Source organism: Struthio camelus, chromosome 19 (genome assembly GCF_040807025.1).
Source record: "Struthio camelus isolate bStrCam1 chromosome 19, bStrCam1.hap1, whole genome shotgun sequence".
Lineage (NCBI taxonomy): Eukaryota > Metazoa > Chordata > Aves > Struthioniformes > Struthionidae > Struthio > Struthio camelus.
This window is the reverse complement of record NC_090960.1, coordinates 6,034,175-6,059,175: the sequence shown is the minus strand read 5'-3', so window position 1 is coordinate 6,059,175 and position 25,001 is coordinate 6,034,175. Positions and strand designations below refer to the sequence as shown.

At 35.6% G+C, this 25,001-nt stretch overlaps 1 protein-coding gene and 1 long non-coding RNA gene across 17 annotated transcripts in view; one reads left to right on the top strand and one right to left on the bottom strand.

Moving 5' to 3' along the window:
• The window catches only part of STXBP4 (syntaxin binding protein 4), an 80,568-nt gene that overhangs the window by 42,457 nt on the left and 13,110 nt on the right, over nt 1-25,001 (top strand). For all 14 annotated transcript variants that reach the window (XM_068914002.1, XM_068914007.1, XM_068914003.1 and 11 more), the window contains one exon: nt 18,448-18,505. In XM_068914002.1, the coding sequence (XP_068770103.1) occupies nt 18,448-18,505 (58 nt within the window). The remainder of the gene's footprint in view (nt 1-18,447; nt 18,506-25,001) is intronic.
• The window catches only part of LOC104146732 (uncharacterized), a 54,838-nt gene continuing 34,809 nt past the window's right edge, over nt 4,973-25,001 (bottom strand). For 2 of the 3 annotated variants that reach the window (XR_011135560.1, XR_011135558.1), the window contains exons 3-6: nt 24,401-24,484; nt 19,519-19,561; nt 10,061-10,135; nt 4,973-5,831 (exon numbers count right to left, since the gene is read on the bottom strand). This is a non-coding gene — a long non-coding RNA (uncharacterized lncRNA). Of the gene's footprint in view, nt 5,832-8,095; nt 8,195-10,060; nt 10,136-19,518; nt 19,562-24,400; nt 24,485-25,001 lie in introns of those variants that run through there. The other variant, XR_011135559.1, reaches the window with a different exon arrangement.

Genomic DNA, 25,001 nt, shown 5'->3' with positions numbered 1-25,001 from the left:
TAATCCATTGAAGGCCATGTAATAAATCATAGTGAGACTTTCACAGAAAAAAATATAGTGTAAACAAAAAAAGTAAACAAAATGAAATTTAATCTTTGTAAGAGACAATGTTTTGAATTAAAATGAAGTCACAGAACTGTTTAGGATCATAAATATTCTTCTCGGAAAAAGTATTGGATAATTCCTTATGTTATTTTTAATAGCATGTATATTGTTTTCTTACTTTTCAGTTTAAAGTTCCACCTGTTTATATTAATCCAAAGAAAAAAAGGTTATTTTTCTTCTTTTTTACTAGCTTTAAATAAGAATACTGTGGTTTAGTAAATCAAGAAAATAGGTATTTTGAGGTTTAAACTAGGAGTAGGTGTCTGAAAGAGCTAGTAATTTAGAGCTATACAATCCATTACATCCCCTTCTAGAAAGTTTGACTAGGCAAGTGATAAATGCAATACAAACTTAAATTATTCACATATAATAGAGTGCAACAAAGCCAATTAATGGTAATATGCGACTTCAGTGATTTGCTGCCACACTGCTGATCATTTAGAATTACGGTGATATTTCAGTGCATCCAATTTTTCTGTTTACTTTTGTTCTTCTGTTTCTGTTGTCATTTGCACAGTCTCTCTACTTTCGGGTTCATCAACAGGTATTCACCTAGCAAACGTATCATGAAAGGAAGAAAATTGAAGTGTAATGTAGAAAAGTTACAGTTGCAGAAGCATCCAGAAAATCAGAATCAGAGCGAACGGAGGAGATGAACAGAGTAGCTGTGGCCAGGAGAGGGGAAATTCTTTTTTCACCAATGATAATAGAAGTGTTCTGTCACATTAAGTTGTTTCTATGACACTACCCAGGAAATCACGTAAAGAAAACTTTTCAGTCCTAAATGCAATTGAAGTCTAACACGTGGTTGTGTCAAATATAATAGAGGTCAAGTTAGAAAGCTCTAGAGCCATAGCATGGATTCATTTTATGAAGTTTAAAAATAGCTCTGCAGAGAAGGATTTAAAGATAGAACGTCATCGTTCCGGGTTCATTCTGATTTGGAGAATATTACAGATAGACTTGGGCTCTGACGAGCTTGTGTATGAGATTAAAGCTTTAAAGCTCTCAAAAAAAAAAAAAAAAAAAAGGCAGTTAAAGCAGAGTAACTATTCAACAGCATTCTGTGTGCAGTGCTCTGTGCCAGATTCTCATAAAACGTTTCCCATGTCATCTTGCAGATGGGCTGCCCTAAAAGGGGGGCTCTTAGGTATGTACCAGTTCATAAATATCGTATTTCAAAGAAAAAAAAGTGTACTAAACATTACTTTGAAGACTGAAGGTTCCCTTTTCTCCAGAAAGGTGTCTACAATATAGTAGTTCATTAACGATATAATCTTAGAGAATTGGAATGAATATTTTTGAGATTGTTGAGTGGATAAAAATGTATTGATACACAGCCATAGTGGTATATTTTTACTTTCTAAATAGATGCTCTCTTTCAATATTTACTTCATTTTATGCAATATTAAGTAAAGGACTATGTCTTAACCCAAATTATAGTGTATCTTTTTGATTTACTTACAGTACAGGTGAAACAAAGTCTAGGGTGTAAAGACAAGGCTGTGCAGAGTTGTTCCAAAAGAATACTGACTTCTTTGTTAAAGATCATCCTTGACATCCAGGACAGAAAAACATATGTATGAATTAACCACACAAACTGTCCTCTTCCTGCATAACAGCATCACATTTTGCCTGAGAAAAGAGGTTTAAAGTTTAGTATATTCTTGAAAATCTCCAAGCCTAAGTTGTGATTGTGCTGCAGATCAGTTTTCAGCTTTGTAGGTGGCATAACAGTAGCTATGTGAAGTCAATTTGGCAGTTCCTTAAGTGAGGACTCTGTTTTTTTTAAAAAAAAAAAAAAAAAAAAAAAGTTGAACAGGATCCTCAAGATCCAGAAATGCAAATAAGAAAATAATAAACAGAATATTCAAGATCATCCCTTGAAAGAGTCATCCTTCATCTTCTTGAAGACTGTTAGCTATTTTTAAACTAAGTCCTGGGAGGCCTTTCTGCTTTGCAGAATACAAGCATCTCCTGAAGATATGAAGAAAAACGAAAAGCACTTTCATCATACAGACAATAACGCCTCAGTGAAGAGCTATAGCATTTAAAAGTAGTTGCTGGCTGCACGTGGTAGTCTATATGATGAAAGTCATGCTCAAAAGAGTTGAAAAAGTATTTTCTTCTTTTCTATTACAAAATTTAAGAAAACTCCTCAGTATGGATAACGTCCAGAATATACTTAACCCTTGAACATACTTATAACCCTTGGACATACTTATTTATTCATGATATAGAGGCAATAGGCATTTTGAAACCTGCACTACCTTAATGCAGCTTTCAAGGTTTTTTTTGTCTGCTAATTTCTCACTCTGCCTCTACCCAAAATACAATTTCTATCCAAAATACAGTCTTGCTGTTGTTGATATAATTCTAGTCACCAGTATCCCATTAAGTGCTATAAAGCCTGCTTCTCTTCTCAGTGGGAACTCAAGAAGTGCATCTTGAAACATTTTCTCATATCATGTTCCTTTAATCTGTTGTCAGCCTGAAATCTGACACATGGCAGTCATGCTGAAGTTCACTAAAATGATCTTGAAATTAACACATCTTTCAGAAATCCTGCTCACTTTATTAAGTGTTACAGTGTTCTTATTGATGTTGACCTTGCTAGTCACCATGTATAAACACATTTAGTTATGTGGATCCTACAGACATAAGTTTAGCTGCCCAGTTTTTGAATGTATTTTCCTTGTAGCCTGACTATCCATAAAAAGAAGGCAATGAAAATTGCTAGTGGTCAACACACATTAGTGCCTCGTCTCATGATGGTTAAGGTACTCTTGATTTTTGGATCACAGACAAGGTCTTGCATTTTGGTTGTTAACAGATGGAATATGGAAACTATCCATTTCTTCAGTTTTGTTTTTCTTAAGTACATTATAATAAATTGCCATGGTCTTTCTATATTCAGCAAACTGTTAGCTGTCCTTTCCCATTCATTTGACAGTGTGGGTGGAACAAAGTTATAAGGTAGGCAGAGTGGCATGTCTTTTCAAACCATTTTGCTGTTTTGAGGAGGGTTAACACAGTTAAAAAATTAATATTCCTTCCAGTTATACGTTGCACACTTGATATGTTTGTTTATTACAACAGAATTAATGCCAGATACGTTATTACTATTTTGTTATTACAATGAAATATATTTGTATAGCAAAGCTAAATTTTGTACAGCTATTTGGCTGTAGTTTGTCAGAAGAGCTCTGAAAAAGTTGACATGAAAGCATGGTAAGGTTCCCCCTTCTGTGGTTTATGTCTGTACTCCAAAATACAGACATAATTGTAACGTGGGTAGGCACACACTGGCTAACCTTAGTGTTTTGTTAATTAGACTAGTGATATTAAAGTTGCACTTGCTGAGACTGAACATCAAAATACGAGTCCTCCATTCACCCTGAGCATGTCATCTGGCTGCTAGCATTTGCTGAAACTCATGCTGCTGTGTGTCTGGACATTTTAAGTATCAGGAGGAGAAAACTATTTCCTGCAAGATCATCTTTCTGGGGACTGTTCTGTATTGTGGAGATAGTATACCTTTAATGCATTTTCAGCTAATAAACTAGAAATATACTTTTTCTTCCTTAGTGGAAGAACTGCTTGGGGAGGAGCAGCATAAGGATAACTAAAGGGAGAATTCTGTGTATTCATTTTCTGGCAAGGCCATAAATATTTCAGGGCATTGCTGAAATCAGAAATAGAAAAGACCTATTAAATTATACAATCTATTCCACACCCATCTGTACCACTCCCCTTTTTAATAGTTTTTGACTAGCAAAAGGAGAAATAGATCTTAAAATGAATGCTGTAAGTTTAAAAGATATAGAGGTTATGCTTGATAATCTAAATACTTTTTGACACAGTACTTCCATTAGAAAATATTATTTTGGTGAAATTAAAATACTCCATGGAAATGTGTTGTTCCCTTAAAGCTTTCAAAAACAACAGGAAGGAGGTGAATTGTCCCAAAAGAGAATTTATCACTTAAAATAGATTAAACTGTTTTATACAGTGGAATATTTACTAGTCCCTGAAGGTTGAAGAGTTTTTTTTCCCCAGCACAGAAGTATTTCATGGGAGGGTAATTCCATTTTTGTAGACAGCAATAATGTTAAGTTATTAAATTAACTTTTCTCTATTAAATCTCTGTTAAATATTTTCTCAGTTAGCGATTCAAACAAACAAAAAAAAAATCACAGAATCCTATTGATTATAGGAACCAGGAGCAGCTGTCTCCCTTTCAAAACAATTTTGACGTTCTCTGGATTGTAGGCCCCTGCTATCAACCAAGCAGTGTAAGTGAGCGACGTTCTGCAAAAACAGTGGCTAACACAGAACTAATAAAAAGATTTTGTCTAAAAATTAAACTTAAGGTAGGAAGAAATTTTAATGTTTTTGGTTAAATTGCAGAAGACTCACATTTCTTTACTGCTCTGAAAACATGGCTAAGGTAACAAAAGAATATAGTTTGGGAATTGAAATCAAGCTTTCTAATTCTTCTTTTACATCTTCAGTGTGATGTAAATTGAGAACAACCCTTGACTTCACTTGAATTGTACCAATACATAAACTCAAATATACATGAGACGACTGGATCCCTTTTGCCCTGTAATGTAGACATTGTTGAATTTTCGCCTTATTCTGAAAATTAGAATGCTGCATAAATAACTGATAGCTTATCAACAACTTCTTAGATACACTGCAAATCAGATCACAGTAAGAAACCCGAAAGTGAACAACTTATATATTTCAGAAAAATTTAAATTCAAAGTTGCATAACAGAGGCAAAAATTGTTCCTGTAATCTTCAAGGGAACAAAAAACATATTTTATATAATTTTAAATGGACATTACCTAGAATTTAAAAGCTTATGCAACATAACTTTTCACTGAACCAAGACTTTGGAAGCGGCCATACTTTTAATTTTCTGCAAATCACTTAAATTTCCATTTTTGGCCTACATTATAAATAATAATGAAGAGTCATAATTTCAACAGTGTTCATAGAACTGTAATTCCAAAAAGAAAATCTCTTTGAGGATATTACAATGTTTCATTGCAACAGGAAGGAAATGTTCCACTTCAGAGAATTTAATAGTATACAATAGTTAATATTTCCAATATTAATTAGATTAAAATGAGCGTGCATAGAAATTAAGTTTAAAATGTACTTAGATATGGCTGAAATGAGATGGAAAAGATCTATGATACAGAAGTCTGTTTGTCTGTAAATCTAATGTGATCTGCTTTATTTACATCTGCACTGTGTCATTTGTACACCTTGTAAGATTATCCTCATTTTATAGAGAAACTTCAATGATAAAACAGCTACATGACTCACATTCCTTTTTTTTTTTTTTTTTTTTTGAAAAGAGCAAGGAATTTAACGGAGGTTATATGAGTTAAATATTTTTCTGTTTAGATTAATTTCATACCAATAGGAAATCCTGGCAGCACCCTTTTGTCTTTCTGGAGAGCAGCCTACTATTACTGAAATCTGTTAACAATATAGATTATATTCTTCTGCATTCTTATATAACTTAGATAGTCAAGTTTCTGACTTTAAAAATAGTGTATTTCTGTTTTATCATTACTGTATATATTATATTTCTGCAGTCCATGTTCGCTGAATAAAAATGTCAGTTGATGGCTGTGGGGCAGTGTCTGTCAAGCAGCACCTTCACACTGTCTTATCCTCTTGAAGTCTTCTTTAGAAAAGGAGGATGACTAAAGAGGAAGCATAGAAAATAAAAACAGCTGGCTTAGGCTCTGTTCATTTTTTCTGAAAAAGTTTTATTGCTTTTGGCTTCTTGCTAATTTTTATTGTGAATGCTATAGCTTAATACTATAGGTTTGATGCTGTATTTCAGTACTGTGTACTTGAACTGAAGTAATTTTTACTGCATGGTTATCCACATACTTTAAAAGCATTTAAGAACTATAGCTATTGTGTCCAGACTGTAGTTTGTCAATGATCTCTGAGCCACAAAACTGTTAAGACTCATTCACAGCTTGTCTGTGGACTCTTAGTGCTTTTATATTCTTTTCAAAGACAAGATTGATTATGATACTCCATGAGAATTCTCGAGGATGGATAGTGATCCCTGACTCAAAAAAAAGATTTGAGACCACTGAGCTACAGCATTGTCATTGCTGAAATAGCTATGGATATACAAGGAAACCCTTTATTGTTCTACAGTGCTGCCTGTGCTTAAGAAGTATTAGTAGGAAGGCTAGTGAAGCCAAATCAAAGTTTGGAAAGGTGGCAGACAGAAAAAAACTTCACAGCTTCAAGTTGTTGGGTTTTGGGTTTGTTTTTTTTTTGGGCGGGGGGGATGGTGGGAAATGGTGGTGGTATTCAGGTGCTTGCTATCTGGCAAGCCTAAAAAACCATACTATAAAGCCTACTTCTTTGGCCAGGATTTGTTTGATTTTACAGTGAAAAACTTAGAGAGGAGTAGAGTTGTTTAATACATAATATGATCAAAATATATTACTTCTATCAATACAAGACATAAAAATGCCTTTCAAATGCAAAGTAGAAGAAGCATCTGTGCATAATGTAAACTAACAGAAGTTTATAAACCTAGCATTCAGATAGTGCCTTGCCACCCCAGAATGAGAAAAGATAAGGCTAGAAAGGGCCTCCAGCGAATAGGCAGTGCATCCACTTGCCTCCAGCAACATGAATTATGTCTACGTGAATCCACAGGAATTTGTCTAACGTATTCCAAAGCTCCTCTAGGCAAACTATTCCTGTGCTTAATTATCCTTGCAATTAGAACAGTTTTCTTTTGTCTGGCCTAAATCTTCCTCATCACAGGTTAAGCCCATTACTATTTCTCTTCATCCCAATGGATATTGAAAGCACCTTACTATTTTCCACTTTGTGGCAGCTTTTAACATATTGGAAGACTGCCTGAGTTTTCTGTTCCCCTACGTGAACTTAAGTGATACCAGTTCTTTCTATTTTTCCTTATAGAGCATGTCTTCTGGACATTTCATCATCATTATAGTTCTCCTTTGAATTCTCTCCAATTCATAAAAATGTTGTGCTGCCCACAACGGAGTTCTGTAATTGAGACTTTCTTGTGGGAGACAAAAATGGAAGAATGAGTTTGACTTCATATAGCACATCAGCTCTTATGTCCCAGGATGGTGATTCCATTTCTTCATAGTTTCATGTTACTAATACATATGATGTTTGTGCTTTCCTGAACTTCCAGAGTTTCCTGCTGAACCACAGACTAGCCAAACCCCACTTAGTTTCGTGGTGTTGGTTATTTGTACCTCAGGGTAGTAGTCTGCTTTTGTCCTTATTGAATTACACCACATTTATTTCAAATACTTGGTCCAGTTGGTCGAGATCTTATAAAATTCTAATCCTGTTTTCCAATGACATTTCAAAGAAATGTTCATTCACAAATGACTTTTAATTCTTGAGTTATCCCAAATTATCTTATACTTGGACTACAACTACATTTTGTCGAATGTGAATGAAGAATGATGTTCTTTTCAAGTAACTGTAGCTGTTATTACAGGACCTAGAAATTAGAGCCCATATGTTTAATTTGATATCCAAGATTTAGAATATTACCCCTTGCAGTTATGGACAAGTAGAGAAGCTAAATAAATGGTAACATTTATAAGGCCAAAATAATTTTACATCCTAAACAAACAAAAAACTATTTTAAGTATCAATTATAAGCAAGTTGTTGACTAATTCATTGATGATTGAATTTATTGATGGTGTTTCACAGTGAGAAATAAGACAGTTCAATGTCTGAAACCTATCTTTAAGGCAGTTCTTTAATGTGACCTAGATTTCAGAACTCTGTTGCTGCTGCTGCTAGAAAAAGCAATTTATTTCCTCTCCATTCACTTACCTTTAATGAGAGAAAATGAGTCAGCTTTTGAATAAGCACTGTCTGTACTGACTTTCAAATCAAAACATTTTAATAATAAAAAACAAGTAAGTGATGTTATTATACCTTAAAATGCAGATGAGCTAACAAGATTAGTACAGTGTCGTTAGGTTCATTTCCAGCATCTCTGATGGAAGACTTCATTAAAGAGTAGACCTTAAAAACCTATGGGAACATTCATACAGAATTTTACTCAGTTCATACTGTAGCACCACTACAAAAAGATTAATTGACTTTTTGCCTCTTTCCATACAAGTTGTATTTGCTCTTGGCAGCTGTAGAGACTGAAATCAAAACTGTCCAGAATCAGCAATTATGTTGAATGGTAGGGCCACAAAGATAATTGAAGGACTGGAGCATCTCATACAAAGAGAAGCTGAGACTGTTTAGGCTGGAGAAGAGAAGGCTTGCAGGAACCTTATCAATATGTAGGAATATCTGATGGGAAGATGTAAAGAGGATGGGGCCATGCTCTTCTCAGTGGCACCCAGTGACAGGACGAGAGGCAATGGCCACAAACTGAAGCACGAGAAATTCCACTTGAACATAAGAAAACACTTCAGGTTGCCCAGAGAGGATGTGGAGTCTCCGTCCTTGGAGATACTCAAAACCCAAGTGGACGTGGTCCTGGGCAACCTGTTCCTGTACCAGCTAACCCTGCCTTGCCTAAGCAGAGGGTTGGGCCACATGATCTCCAGAGGTCTCTTCCAACCCCAACTATTCTATGGTTCTGTAAATACTTCCTAAATTGTCCCTGTTGTTTATTTCTGTTGACATAATGCTCAGAATTATGTTATATTAATTCTTAGAATGCTAGGAAATCCCTGACATGAAGAGATGAGGGGGAAAAAAATACTTTCCAAATTTTGTATCACGCAGACATGACTTCTTCCCAGTCGGAGGGAATCCATAGGTGAGACAGGAATTGAACCTCATGGCTCTGAGTCCCAGATCGGTGCCTCAGACTCAAGGCTGTCATCCCTCTCCTCTAGATTTGCAGGCAGGGTTCAGGCACAGTCAGCTGGGTATCGGGAGAGGTGAGTAAGCAGATATCTGTCTGTGGGTATGTATGTCTGCACACCAGTCAAGGAGTGACTGTTTCTTGTTATTTCAGGTACCAAAAAATAAAGTAGCCATTACAGTATGGAGCTTACCACAAGCTGCAAATGCCACCAGAGGAGATGAGCATGTTTTTGGGCAGTTAATGCTGACTTAATGGTACTATGGCTACGCGCCTTATCCGCTCCCTAAGAGAGCTAGATTAAAACTAGTAGGGGGCATCAGACTTTTGCCTGGAGTGTCAGTATACTTTAAAGCTATCATTACTTGTTTTGTATAAGAAGGATGGTATGCTCTTCTATCAGTTCCTTCAGTTGTCACATTTTTTCACTTTTTTTTGCAGTAGGTAGGAGTGAGAAGCTGAGGGCTAGCAGAGTTACTTAGACATACATGGTGCGCAAGTGTGATAATTTAGATGGAAAGGAGTACAGAGAAAGTTGATTGCCAAGAGTGGTATAGGAAGATTTCAAAAGTGTATTTTAAGGAGGATTGGCAAGAGAAAATATAATTGCTTGATGCTTATGAAGGAGAGCTAAATGAGGTACAAAATGTGCGTAACACTCGTATTAGACTTATGGCCTCAGAGGGCCACATTTTACCTTGTGCCATAAAGCATGTATATCACTAACTGGAAGTTATGGATGGGGTTTTTGCCTTGTGTCAGTAATTGCTGCAGGTACTGCTTTTGAATCTTTTATGGTTAAAGTAAGATAAAGTATGCTAATTTAGGCACATAAAGGATTTATTTTTCTTCAGATTTATAACAAAAAGGGAAGGTACCTATCCTAGTCTGTAAGAACTTTTGTCATAATTTTTAGAACATGCTGGTTTTAAAGTCACATCTGTCTGTACATCACATTTCTTTTATTTAGGTATGGCCACATATTTTTTAATAGACTACAAGGCTATCTTGTATTAATATATTTTCAGAATCATACATTCTTGCTTCAAGAGTATTTGATAATTACTTACTGTGGTCTGTGCTAACTGTGAAATGAGCTCAGCAGCTTCTGTGTTTCTTAATTGTAGATGGTTCATGCCAGCCCCCTGTGCAATTTAATTTCATCATCAGTGCATAAAAGTAAGATACTATCAAGCAAGAAAGACATATCATGTAATACTATTGCTTTTTAAATCTCAGACAATTTCTGCTCAATTCTAATTTTAGATAGTCATTTTAATTTGTTACTAATGCATGCTTTCTAATTAAACTTATATTTAACAATCACATGCGTCAGTGAGCAATGTGAGCTGACAGTGATGGACGTGGGTGGATAGCACAATAGATGGTGACAAGAGAAGTTGAACTAGTAAGGAAAGGAGGAGAAGGATGAATTCCAGGACAGAGAGAGTAATCAAGGAATCAAGAGAGAAGGGAAACAGAGGGGAAAAGAAGTGTTCTAGAGCTGGTCCATACAGTGAAGTATTCCAGACTGATCCTGATTAGATAGTCCTGGTGCATGCCCTGTGGGCAGAGTCTTGTATTTCTGGACTAAGAATTCCAGATTAACCACAAGGATTGTACTAATTCAGAATAAGATTGTTCCCAAGGGGAGTACTTTATTTCTATGAATTACGCTTTCTTAGCATTCATGTGGAGGAACTTAGGAAACAGTATTAAAATCTAATGTGTATATGGCATTTGTATAATTTTCCCAGTTATGGGCCATTTCTATAATTTTATAATACGCAACGTTCCCTGTCTTCTTGTCAGCAGTTTAACAAGACTTATAGCTACAAACAAAACGAATTACCAGTTAACTCATGCAAATATTCCCCCAAAATACTTAGGAAATTGGAGCGTATTCGATCAGCAGCAGAAATAATGCGTTCTGGACCAATCACAAATAGGCAGCATTGTATTAACAGGGAATATTGAAAGTCTGTAGAAGCAAGCCTGCAATTAATTCATAGAACAGAATATTTTCTTAAAAAGCTGTTACTTTATTAATGAAGGAGTAGATTTCTGCATTCTGCAGTTCTCTAATTTTCTCTGATGCCTCCACCTTTTTCCATATATGCTTTAATTGCATTAAACAAAAGAATTTTGGTGGGCCGGTCACTGTATTCTTACAGTACTGTCACTGGACAGCCAGTGGCATTTTAATAAGAAGCAGCATAGGTGAAAACCACAAAATAATTGTCAAATAATTAGTATCTTAAACACAGTTGCAAAATTCAGTTTTTGGTCAGAATGAGCTAGGCTTAAACTCCGCTGTGTTTCAGTATCCTGTACCTCTGAGGGCTTATGCTTTATTAACCTAACTACTAGACAAATGTATTACACTTGCACCAAAATAACTGTAATGTTCCTTGTCCTTCTCAAAATTGGTTGTTGAACTTCTAACTATCAAATAAGTGGTATGTTAAAAGACACTATAAGCCAAGTGTGATACATACTGATTGTATTGTGTGTTGAAATGATAAGCTTATATTGTTCAGTATAACTTATTTAATAATTCCTTTTTCCTAAAAGTTGATTACATTATAAAAATAATAATCATTAGTAGTAGTTTGAATTCTTTTCATGTAGGAATTTCAGAGAATGCTGTTTGTCTGGGATTTTTTCTATGCTTAAAGACATTCCCAGTTTAACAGTCAATAGCTGATGTAGATGCACAGATTCTGGCTTATGACCGTATGTAATGAATGGTAAGAATCTTCTCTCATTTTTGACAGAGGTAAAAGGGAGAGTTACATCAGTGTTTATTTTTGTAACCAAAAAAGGTGGAAATGTTGAGGGGTTGCGTTTTCTGTCAGTTGCTAATGGCTTATTTAACTTGCTCTCACAAAAGTAGGCATCATCTCCAGTGTACCTTAAAAGAACTCATTTTAATAACTGCCTAAAAGCTTGGATCTTACAGTACCTAAAACTTTATTTGAAAAAAGAATATTAATATTTATTTTTTAAAAAATGAGTTTTGCTTTTAGTAGCTTTTCCAGTATTCAGCTTCTGAAAAAATACATTTTTGAAGTAATGTTTCAAGAGGATAATTCTTTATCTTGAAGACACACAGCAGAAAGCTCATTGCTTGGATGGCTGCAGCCCTCACTAAGTTCTGAAGAAGTTCTGTGCACGTGCTAGGTAGAGTTTGTTCTAAATTTGGATTTCCCTGTTTGCTAGGTAGGAGACCTGTGGGAGATGTAGGGAGTAGCAGAGCGATAGGATCCTATAATAATGTCTGATCACATGTATTAATCAGAAATCATTCTTATTTCCATAAATAAGTCAGTTGACTTGTCATTGTTAATATCTTACCATTTGTACTGTATACTTACTGTTTCTAATTAATTAAACCAACTTATTCACAGGCAAGTATTAGAATAAAGGAAAAACTCCTATAACAATTTGTAATTTCAAAATTATCATAAAAGACCTTAAAGTTGATCACATAATCAAGTGTTCTGATAAAAACAAGATCTTCCTAACCTTCGGCACAAGAAACAAACTTTTTTTATAACTCTGATACTTAATTGTCACCTGGTGTGAAATTATTGTTTTGGTAAGAAATGAATGAGTTTACCAACATGGATGGGTCAATAGCTTATGATTAATAGGAAATGGGGAAACACATGGTCGTCTTTCACCATGCCCTGAATATCCAAAGTAAGAAAAATATTTTTCCTGAAGGACAGTTTCTAGGAACATCACTGAAGGGAGAGAAACCAATCTGCCAAACATATTCAAAATGAGCATAAATTTCAGTTGCTAGTATTTCCCAGATGTCTCCACTTCAAAACTACTTACTCCATCTTTGTTTTATTAAACCATCAACAACAGAAGAAAAAAGAATGATTTTTTTTAGAATGGAATTTGATATGTGAAAGAAAGGAATGGAATGTCCCCTTAGAGTATTTATTCATTAGATGAAACACGTTTGTTTGTGGGAAGAGCGCTTGAAATGGCCTAAGGAATAAAGTGGCACACAAACAAATGCCACAAGTGCATACTCACTTCTGAGAGCTGTTTTTCACTGAACCTGAGTTTTTATAGATAACTTGGGAACAAGCCATAGAATAAAGTATATATTATTGATAGCCTCAAAAAATAAAGTGCCATGTTATGCCTGAACCCAATTGAACACACATGACAAAGAGGGTTAGATATTTCTCCACAGATTTTTGCTTTAGCTGTGTCAAATTTCTTAGCTCACCAAGAAGGAGTTCCTCTGCCAGTCTTGCATCATCTGGTGTCTCTAGTCTGGGATAGTCCCATATACCAGTAGCCCTCACGATCCTAAGACTCGATGATGTAGAACCAGCGAGTAGGGTCTCTAAGCTAAGTAGATAGCTTAAAGGGAAGAGGCAAAGGCATTGGGTATCTTAACTGACTAATGCACTTTGTATTATTACTGAGGCCACATGAGGAAGGTTTAAGTATGAATAACAGCATATTCCTGAATTGAAAAGAGATCAGAAATCAAAATCTCCTTTATCAAAAGACAGAGGAGAAGACTGTTTATAACGTCCTTTAGCAAATTTATCAGGAATACTTTTAACAGATAATCGCTATTTTTTCAAAAACATCATTTTGGAGAATTTTAATATTAAATACAGATAAATCATCAGGAGGTAAATAAAGGGTAGGTCAGAGCTAGACCATGTACTGTTACTTTAAAAAAATATAATGAAAAAGCCAAGCTAGGTGAAAGAATATGCAGACACAGGCATCCCTGTTTCTGTTATTGATCAGAAAATGTGTTCATTGTGAGACTGAATAAATGTACTGTGCCACGGGGTAATTCTAGATAGATACTATATCCCTTGATACTTTATATTAATTCCAACAAAGGTGGTTTAATGAGACAGCCATGAGGTTGTTTAGCCCTGACAGGAAATGAATTGTAGACAGGCTTCCTTTCTACTGTGGATTACAAAGCTGTGAACACTGCTAGAAATAAGTTAATGCTTCACCAAAGAGTTTTGAGGGTGAGATTACTACCTTTGGTAAGCAGCTATCCCTAAGCAGCCTTTTGAAATTCGTCAGCAGTATTTGTGTAACTGTTGATAAGGGGAGCGTGGTCGTAAAGTCTGGCCTTCAGGTGACGATTAAAGCACTTAAGGGCATGTTCATTTTTAAGCACCTGAATAGTCTCACTTTGGCCAAATCTAGATAGAATCCTAGTGCCCAGTAATTCTTTTGATCAGTTCTTACTATAGTCTCTGAATCCCTCATTTCCTTTGAGTAATTTTGTCAGAAAACATGAAACTATAGCATTTTGGACTGCAGTGTTTAGATGTTAGAGAAGTATGTGTCAGTTTTGCTTCAGCTGAATGTGTGTGCTATGGTGTCTGCTGGTTTTAGTCTCATGTAATAATCTCCGCATTTCTTTTTCTAAAATAACATTTGTAAACTAACTTATTTAAAAGAAAGCTACATCACTACAGTATTTATAGGTTTGATAACTGCCCAGTAAAACAAGGCTCTTTCTGCATAAGGAAACTCAATCAAGACAGGAGTGAATTAAGCTGGAGTTGCTTTTAAAACTGGCACTGAAACAGAGACCTGCAGATTAAAGTTGAACAGTTCTAATGCTTCAGTCATGAATTTCAAAAATACCATTTTGCACCGAGTCAGCCTGTTAGCCTTGGGCTTTCAGACCGTTCTTTGTAAAATGTCACTGAGGGCAGCTGTCACAAAAGCAAGTTGTGTTCCCCCTTCCTCCTGTAGTGACATACTTTGATATGCTGTCTGCAGCTTTTATTCCAGGAAGGCCATCCTGAAGCATGGGAGCAAGTATATGCATACCCTCTTAGAAGCACTGCTCAAAATCCTAAACTTATATCACTTCATATAAGTTTATAATTTGGCCTGATGTCTATCTTTCTACTTACTGTAACCAATGAGGGATCGTTCTTGGGGCATTTTCTTTGCCCTGTTGAGCCAAGGAGAAGCGATTAAAAAGAATCAATGAGATCCCTACTTTGTGAAGTGTCAAGAAGGTTTTGTTAGCTCTAATATTCTTATTCCCTTTCTGCTTTATGTAATATTAACTTGACAACAGTGGTTATCACAGTAGACAGCTTGCAGCTGAGAAGGCAAGCGGTCACCAGGGAGACTGCCTTGCTGCTCTGTTATCAGCTGCAACAGTACTGCAACACTGCAAATGATTTGTTATTTTTCTTTTGCTCATAAAATTACACAAATCTCCTTTGCATTAGCCCTAATTAAATGCATACACTCAGAACAAAATAATGTTAAGTTATAATGTATTTTGGCTAACATGCCCTCTCTTATGAGACTCTTCTATTTTGATAAAGGGTGCTTTGGACTGTGTTCCAATTCTGTTAGATTGATAATTACTTTTACACTATTACCTTCTACTTACCTTGCAAAAGGTAAATAACCATAAATATCTGATTAGCAAGAAGCCTTGTATTTACTGCTGAAGTTATTTCTGAATACTGTGTTTTTTTCTAAAATATGATATATGCGGACAACTGCAGCCAAGATATATTATTTATGAAGTTTCATCAAAGACTGTAGCACTTCACAGAGGAAATAAGTAGTATGTAGGAAACCTAAAACTGCAACAGTTTCTGTAGGCTAAATCCTGTAGCTTTCAGACTGTATTTCTGGCTGTTTGAGCTCCTTTACCTCCCATTGACTCCAGGTGAGAGCTTAGCAGTCTTCCAGAGCAAGCCCTAGGACAGGTAACAAATCTGACCCTGGATGGTGTGAAAATACAGCACTAGGAAGTAGATCAACTTATGAATGATTCATGGAGAGAACGAGCTTGAAGGAAGTGATGACGATGTCTAGGGAAATACAGTGCAAAACATGAGAGGCTCCTGACTACTATGAGAAACATCAAGAAATGCAAGTACAAATCTAGCAGGGAGGAAAAGGAACGAAGGGAACACTAATGAAAGACTCGTGGAGAAGGAGTGAAAATGTGGAAAATAAAAGACAAAATTACTGATGTGGGTGGAGCTTTGAGGCATATGGAGAGTGAATAGGATATATATTCTAATGCATATTAAGTCAAGAAAGCAGTTAAAGCAGTAGAGAATAAATCCAGCGTTTCATGTATGGGTGACAAATATATCTGGTGTTTTTAAAAAGCATGGTCTTTCATGGTTAAGAAAAGAATACAGAGAATCAATTATCATTACCTCCATATCATTTTTCATTTACAAGAAGAAAAAAAAAGGAATAAGTTTAGTCAAATTGTGAGTAATAATAGTATAACTGTCACTGGTGAATGAAATGGGAGCTCTGTAAGGGACTTCTAAAAGTGTGAGCATAGATCAGGCAAAGGGATTTCATTCATAATTCAGCAAATTTGTTGTCCTTTATTTTGGACTTGCATATGGTGACATATGCAGGAATGAGAAAAGACGAGGGAAGATGGAAGCAATTGAAGGATGAAATCCTATTCCCATTTAAATCATTAGAAAATTTCCATTTTGAATATGGCTCCTATCTTTTACAGGAGAGGAAGGAAAGTCTAGTGGTCATGTCTAGCACACTTAAAACACACATCAGCCCTTTCTTCCTTTCTTCATAGCTGTCAGATCTTGAAAACTGTTACACAGCAACTACCTTGTATTTAAAGAGAAGTGGCTGTGGATTATTTTCTCAAACCTACTCTCAAAGGCAATAGGTGGCATATTTTGAGGAGCCGATTGTATAGATCTATGCTAAACTGAAAATGGGGGAAGAAGCCTGAGATAAGTGAGTGGTCCACAGTAAAAGTGATAGGGAAAAAAAAAATCCATCATCGGGTTTGCTTTTCAAGCTGTACTAAACAGTATTGGCACTCTTCTGCGTGTACCAGTTCCCAAGTTATCTTTATAAATTCTGGCATTTTGGCCTAATCAGTAGCGGTACTGGGTGCCTCACAGTTACCTCTCAGATGGTTTGTACCTCATTCATTGTGCCCTGAAAGTAATGACTCAAAGTAGTAGCTCTAATGGACTCTCTTTATCCTTGAGAACGGAAGGCCATCCCTTTCTAGATTTTTAAGAAGTAATGACAACACTGGAGACAAAGGTGTGACAATGGGAGAAAAGAAGCTGAGTGTTTTTAAGTTTTTTTTGTTTGTTTGTTTTTTGTTTTTAGTATGAGTGCACTTAGGGCATGCCTTAGTACAAAGAAGCTTTAAAAGATCATATGCTGCGTGCAGTCCAGCACATTTTCTAAATAAAAGTTTTAAATCTAAAGCAGGCTCACAGATGGTTCTGATGAGCTGGTTTTGGAGATATATTGTGACTTGAACAAAAAAGTAGTTTAACTCTGAAGACACTAACATTTCCAGATGACTTTCAAGCTAGAGCACAAGAAAAACAATGTTCATGCATTTGTTAATTTTGTATCTGTTTCTAGTCTTCTAGTTTCTAAGGGGGGAGGGAGCTGGTTTTTTGTTTGCTTGTATTTTAGGACCTTTCACTTTCCTTTATGTACATTACAGTACAGTATCACAAAATAATACATCAGGAGCATTTTTGCACATTGACTGATGCTGCTTTCTCCAGCACTTTTCAAGCTCTGCAAACAGTTAGTGTGGAACCAATTGTAAGAAAAATGGTAAAGGTTTCCTATAAAAATTGAATTTTTTAAGAGCTATAGCATAGTACCCTATTAAAAGTATTATCGATATCCATGAGGAGGCGACTTTCAAACTGAGACGAAAAACCAAGATTGCATTTTGGAGATTAGCATGCCTGATAATTATAAAAGGGGAAAAGAGAACACAGGTTTTTTTAGTACATGCAAAAATGTCATCCTTTCATTTTTTTTTAATGTTAAATGATGTGGTATTAAAAACTTTAAGTCCCAGAAACTTCAGTGTAAATCAAAAAATTAAGCAATGCACTTAGTAAATTGTACTTTGTCAAGATATGCAGACGGATATATATTCATCTATTCATACATAAACATAGAGGTTAGTGATAAAGCAAACAATGGAGCAAACATTGGAGGATTTGATTCTGCCCAAACATCTATACTTCATATGGTCATTTGCATCTGTATGTAATAGATGCAAAAAAGTGAGACAGGCCTCAGCAAATCACAGGCCTACGATTTTTTTTTTTTGGGTCGCTTACACGCTTACAATAAAAAGCTCAAAAGAGTTAACTGCTGGACTCTAATTCTACCACGCTGTCAGCTTCTGGAATATAATTGTTACTAATAAAGGTCTCATCTAATAACTTATAGCTTTGTAGCACAGCAAATGGTTTTTGGCTTTAATATTTATGTTATTATGCATTACAAAAACAGTAAGAATTTATATATAATCTTTTTATGACATGGTTTGAAGTTACAGTATTCTAACTGGCACTGTTTCAAAATGGAATGGTCCCTCTGTCTCCCAAGCTTTGAGAGATATCTTATTTCTCTTATTTCATCTTAGGTCTACCTTATGGATGGGAAGAAGCTTATACAGCAGATGGAATCAAATACTTCATCAAGTGAGTATTTCTGGGGGAAAATGGGTTGGAGATGAAATAATAAACCTATTAAGCTAAAAGCATTTCTAAACCTAGAATCAACAGAAAATTTGGTAAAATAACAAAGCAATGGTATGTTTTTATATATAGCTTTATTACTGACATCACTTATTCCTCTCTGTATTTTGTGATTGCACTGTCCAGAGAATCCCAGAGGACTTCTTAGTTAAAAATTCAACTCAAATGCTGTGAGAACTGTGTAACTAAATCCTTTAGATGTCACTAAAAATCCCAGTGTACAGTGTTGAGAATGTGACTCAATTACATGTTTGGTCCTGTAATGGACCCAGGAGATGTGGAAAAAATCTCATCCCCTAAAAAGTTTACAGGCATATCTATTTTTAAAATACTCATATAGTTTTGGGGAAGTGGAAAAATTCTAACAGCTGGCATTTTAGAAGATAAGAGTTTGGTTTTATTCTGGGATTTCAGTCCTGTTGTAGCATTAAGAAACAGAAAGACCAGTAGTCTTACCAAACATGTCAGCTGACCTAGAACCTGAACTTTTGTATCTGTACTCTTCTGAAGCATATTTCAGAATCTATAGTATCCATTGCATAATAATAGAAGTACTAGTAATGTTTGTATCATCTCCAGCCCTGAATGGTTATCATGCGGGGAACCTCTTAAGCAACAAATTCATTCTTATCTCTAAGCTATCCATGGTTGTATCAGAAGATAATATCACTGTTTTCTTGAAATCACATCGTGCTCCCTTGTCCTGAAATAAGTCGTTTTGTTGTTGCAAGAGGGTGAAGGAAAAAGTCTGCAAACATTTAATTATCATTCTTAAATAATCAAGAGAAGTCCAATTGCCATACCATTCATTTTGAAAAAAGTCATCATACGTTTGTGTTTAAGATGTTAATCATAGGTTCACTAACTTGAGTTTCAGAGAATATTGACATATCACGTTATCATTTCCTGCAGGTTAAGCAACTTCTGTTCTGTAGATAATGCCATTGAAACTGTACCTGTTGCAATAGTCTTCTTTCATATTCTGTGTATATTCAGTACCTGTCAAGACATATAGATTAGCCATGTCAAAAGCCTCAGTCACATGTATGCAATTCTAGCAGTTCAAGCCATTAAAAAAAGATTTGGGGAATGTCAGAGTGAAAAAAAAATACTCAAAATTCCCCAAAATTTTTTAAAAAGTCTTTTTCTTGTTGTTTTGGATTTCTGCCCTATGCAAATTATACCTACAGGTCCATGGGATTTGCTCTGTACATTTGGCAGGTGTTGCCAAAGATAAAGCTGTACCTTTCATCATAAGTGGCTCGTTAGGAACATTTACATTAACCAATAGTGAATTTCACTTAACGGTGTTCAGAATAGACAGAAGAGTGAGCAATTATGCTCTCCTGCAAAAAAATGCAGAAAAATATGTCTCTGTCAGGAGTTAACTGTAATTGTCTAGAATATTTTGCAAACAAATACATTTTACAAAACTCTCCAGAGACTAGAGGAAAGGTGACATTGAAAAGATGTTACAATAACACAGAGTCCAAAGTAAAAAGAAAAACTCTACAAAAGCTTTAAAACTAGTAACCATCTGAAGAGAGATTAAAAAAAAAATACAAAGCACCAAGACAGGGACCTTCCTGATATTTGCTTTTTGACTTTCCTTAATTAAAAGATACCTTTAATGATTTTTCCTTTCTGAAAGACTAGAAGAAAAAAAGTGGTGCAAGTTCATTATATACAACAAATGAAGAAAGGATTACATTATTTTTTAACTGAATGCAAAATATGCAATATGGTTTAAATCCTGTTAATGCCCTGCAGATAGAGTATCACAAGCTTCTTTACAAAGACCTGCTTGATAAAAGCTGAGGGAATTTGTTGTATACTGTAGGAAAGGAAAGATTATTTTTATTTGTGTTCTCTGATTCTGAAGAAAAAAATGAATGAGAAAAGCAGCTCGTGTTATGCCTCCTAGAAGCTTCGGGAAGTGAATTGGACAGAGATTGCTGTTCCTTTTCTCTAGAAGATAGTGAAAGTATAATCCATATAATAGATTTTTATTATTCCTTTTATAGATTGCAACAATTGGCCGAAATTAAATTCATTTCCATTCCACATATATCATGAACCATTGTAATAAGTAACTTCTCTAGCTCCTGCAATTGACATATTGTTTAATTCTTATAGGTGGCATGTAGGAATATGCTATTTTGGAGCTGGACTTCCACAAAGTCTCCTAAAAGATAGGAAGGGCAGTGAACAGATCTTTAATCCCAGGCTCTTACCAAAGTCACGTAAATAGCATTGAAGTTTGTGCATTAGGCAGCCAAGAAAAGCAGGGATCTTTTTCTTTTTTTTCCAAACTGGCTGCTCTGTTGTCCTGAACTAACCCCATGGTGCCTAGAGCTAGATATATTAAAGCAGACATGGGTTTTTTTGTTTTTTGTTTTTTGTTTTTTTTTGCCTGCAGAGGTTTTCAAGCACACCGTGCATTCCAGCTCTAATCAAAGGATGGCTTTTATTTTCAGACAGATGTAGGTTACTACATGGGATTTATACCAAAAAATATTGCAGAAAAATAAATTAGGAAATTAAAAAGAATCATGCTGTCCTCCAAAAAGCCAATTGTGTAGCATTTTAAATAAATACATAAGAAACTATTAAAATAGAGCACTGTTCTATTGGTCTCTAACAGAAGTTGTTTATCTGTTGATAAGTAGAGTCATATAATCCATTTGGAGGATTGAGGCAGATACTGGATTCTATTTGGGGTAAAGAGAATCACTTAAAATTACTTGAGGTTTACATCAGTGCAATTGAGAACTGAGCTTGAAGAAACTGTTATGTAGCAATAATAGGAAATAAAATTTAACAACAGAATACAAGAAATCCCACATTCAAGAGATTTTTTCACCTCTTTTTTTTCCCTGATTTTGTTACAAGTGCTTCTCATTTATCTTGATAACTCAGGAGAAAGCTAAATTTGCTAAATATGCTTGAGAAATTTCTTTTAAGAGCTGCGCTCGGATGCTGAACTATTGCAAATGTGACAATAAGGTTCATATTGCAAAGGTTGAATCTCAGCTAATCTAGGTGGTAGGAGCCTAATTTGCAGAAAGCATCAGATGTTTATGATATTATCCGCACTTGTAGAAGACAGATTTCAGCTGAACAATTTTTTTTAGGAGCTTTTGCATATCTGATCTTTGATTGTTAATGACTCTAGAATGTTTTTCCCTGTGTATTTCTTAGTGTGCTCCTAGCATTACAACTGATAGAGCCCCAGGATTGCCATTATTATCTTCTGTAATCTCTCCTAGGAAGTCCTTCATGTTGGTCTTTTCATGGCAGACAAGGAAAATCTGTCTGTTATAATTGCAGAGAAAGGGACAAAATTGCTCTGCATGACCACTGTCTCAAGTGTCCTGTTTTTCTGAATGGCATCACCAGATTGAAGTGGTGCTAGCAGTTCTTATTTCAATTCATTAGAATGAACATCACTGAGCATTCAGTAAGAGATGACAGTAATTAACATTCCTTTTACCTATTTCCCTATTTTGTTTGCACCGCTGTTTCCAAATGTCTGTACAGAGTGTAAGGCTTCTTGTCTGCTTAAGAATTCATACTTCTTGCTACTGTTTATAATATGTATAAAGTCAGTCTGAGAAAGTTAACTATTTAGAGCAAGGAGCAATTGTAGTGACAGTCCTTTGTTTCTGATGTAGAGTGGAAGAGACTTCAACATGAAAATTCTGCCTAACATTGAAAATATCCTTTTCTAGAAGGGACTTAGCTTGAGGTGCATCTTACCAGGTGATCTTCTTCAGTAGGATTTAATCCAGTTGTTTAAATGGAGATTAGCAGAATAGTTGATACTTTACAGCTCTGGTACTAATACTGTAACCTTCTTGTACTCTTTGTGTGTGAATTTCAGCCCTTTCATTCTTTCGTATTTATAACAGGCAAAGCCATGAGGGGTTTAAGAGTATTTCAGCACTAACCCTCTCCAATATATACAATCAAATACAAAATAAAAAACATGTTACAGTTCCCTAAATGTGGCTACAATTAAACTCATTTTATATGTGAATTATCACTTTTCTTACTATGCAATTATGCTGTGAGGATATATAGAAGCTGCAAAGGCTCTGTTTAAATCCACAGTGATTTTACAATATGCTAAAGACAGTCAAATACTCTTTTAATTAGTAGGTGCCTTCAGTTCCAATGTGTTTTATTGGGCCTTCAAGTAGCTGAGTCCATAAATCTATATAAGTCTAATGCAGTAAACACCCTGGAATGGCATCTTAATAGCACATAAGCTTGAGACAGCTTGCTGTGAAATTTCCATAAATATCTCTGAAGGGGGTGTAGCAATATGAAGTGCATGAGAAATTCAGAGTTTAAAAGAAGCAAACCAGCTGGCTTGTGTTACACACTAAAATGAAACCCACTTATGTGAATAATTGACATGAATAAAACATTTACATGGCTGTAGTCCTTAGGGACTGAACAGTTCTCCATACCTATCAGGGAAGGCTGCATCTTGTGCATGAATACTCAGTTCAAGACAATTTTTGAAACCATCTCTTTTACTCAGGAGAGGTCATTTCAGTATCCCATGAACGCATTTTCGAACAACCCCCTTGCTAAGTACTGGCAAGCGTGAGAAAATTACCTTTTAGACTGCAGTAGTGTGTCACAAACTCAGATGATTCTGTGCTAGGCGTTAAGGTCATGTGTATAGGTTTACCGTGAAGTGTCAAATAGTAATGTAGCTCTCTGAATCACATCTCAGTATGCATTAGGAAAAAGCAAGTTCAAGTGTCTTGTTAATATAATGTGTATTAACAGTTATCAAAAGGACAAAAATTGCACCAGCAGACTAAAAGGTAGGAATCAGTTTCGTTGCTAGTATAGCTGTGGTTTCCTCCTGCTGGAGAACAAAGCATAAAGAGCTAACTTTGGCCCCAGATATGTTTTGAAATAATCTGGTGTACTTTAAAGAAGAGGGTGAGCATTGTTGTATTTTGCATGTACCGATACAGTCAGTTATACTCCATACCAGATTCATGCCCCCATCAATTAATGCCTAATAGAAACACGTTATGGATGCCTATTTCCTTACCATTTTACATTTGATATTTTTAGCACCAGTCACAACAGCAAATTTGGTTCAGTAGAACTACATTTACTGACTTTGTTTAATCAACGTGACAATTGAATGTAGCCCCACTGGGTTTTTGAATAATCAGTAGCAATTCAAAATCATAGAGTAGAATCAGCGAAATGCCTAGGTTGGAAGGGAATTCTGCAGATCACCTAGTCCAGCCTTCTGCTGAAGAGTAAGTTCTCCAGAGCCCTGTCAAACCAAGTCTTGAATATCTGCAGTAAGGGAGATTGCATTACTTGTATGGGCAATATATTCCAATGTTTAATTGTTCTCATGGTGAAGAGTTCTTTCTTATCTCCAGAGATAATTTCTACTGAACTTGTGCCCGTTGCCTCTTGTCTGTCACCATCTTTGTGTAGAGCTCTGGATTTTGCCCCTGTAAACACTGTTTCCCTAGCTTTTTAATAGGACCAGGTTCGAACTAATACTGTTAATGTGGAATAGGTGGAACCTGATAATGCTCCATCAATTCTATAACTACCTTTTAGGTGTTGGAAGACTATGATTAGATCCCCCTGAGCTTTCTCTTCTCTAGGCTGAACAAACCCAATTTCTTCAACCTTTCTTCAAGTTCTCCAACCATCTAATCATCCTGGTAGCCTTCTACTGGATCTCCTCCAGTTTTTCCAATCTCTGGCTTGAACTTGGGAGACCAGTATATTGAAGAGGTCTCACATAATAAGGCAAAAAGATGGTAATTAAGGAGTTTTACTTACTAGATTGTTAAGGCTGTTCTTCTGTTTGAGAAATCCAGTTACTGGTGTTCTGATAAAAATTCCTGTCCTCCAAAGATATTTTATCTGTAAAACCCAGAAACACAAAGGGGATAATAAGAGTAAATAAAGTATTACCTACATTCAGATGTGTGTATGAAACTAGCAGTGAGCTGGGAAGCATTAAGATGGAAATAGTTTTTTAAGTAGGAGAAAATTCATCTTGCCTTCTTTTAAAGCTAGTCACCTGGCTATTTTTGCCAAGGTTTAGTTCAAATGTAATGTTCAATGAGTTTGTTAAGTTTTGTAACCAGTATTAGGACAAAATTTGACTTTTGTTGTATGATTTGGCGTTAAAATTCTCACGGAAGGCACAACGTTGCATCAGTGCAAACACAGTGTTTTCTGTCATTGAATGGATTTTGTGAGTTGGTATCTCCTGAGTTTGAATTTCTGAGAGTAAAACTGGCTATAACCTTGCTCTCCCAAGGTTATACCCAAGGCTCTCCTATATATGAAGTATCATATACATTAATTAATTAATGGATATACACTGGTTGTTTAGAATCATACAGGAATAGTATGAAAAAGCATGGTTAGAACA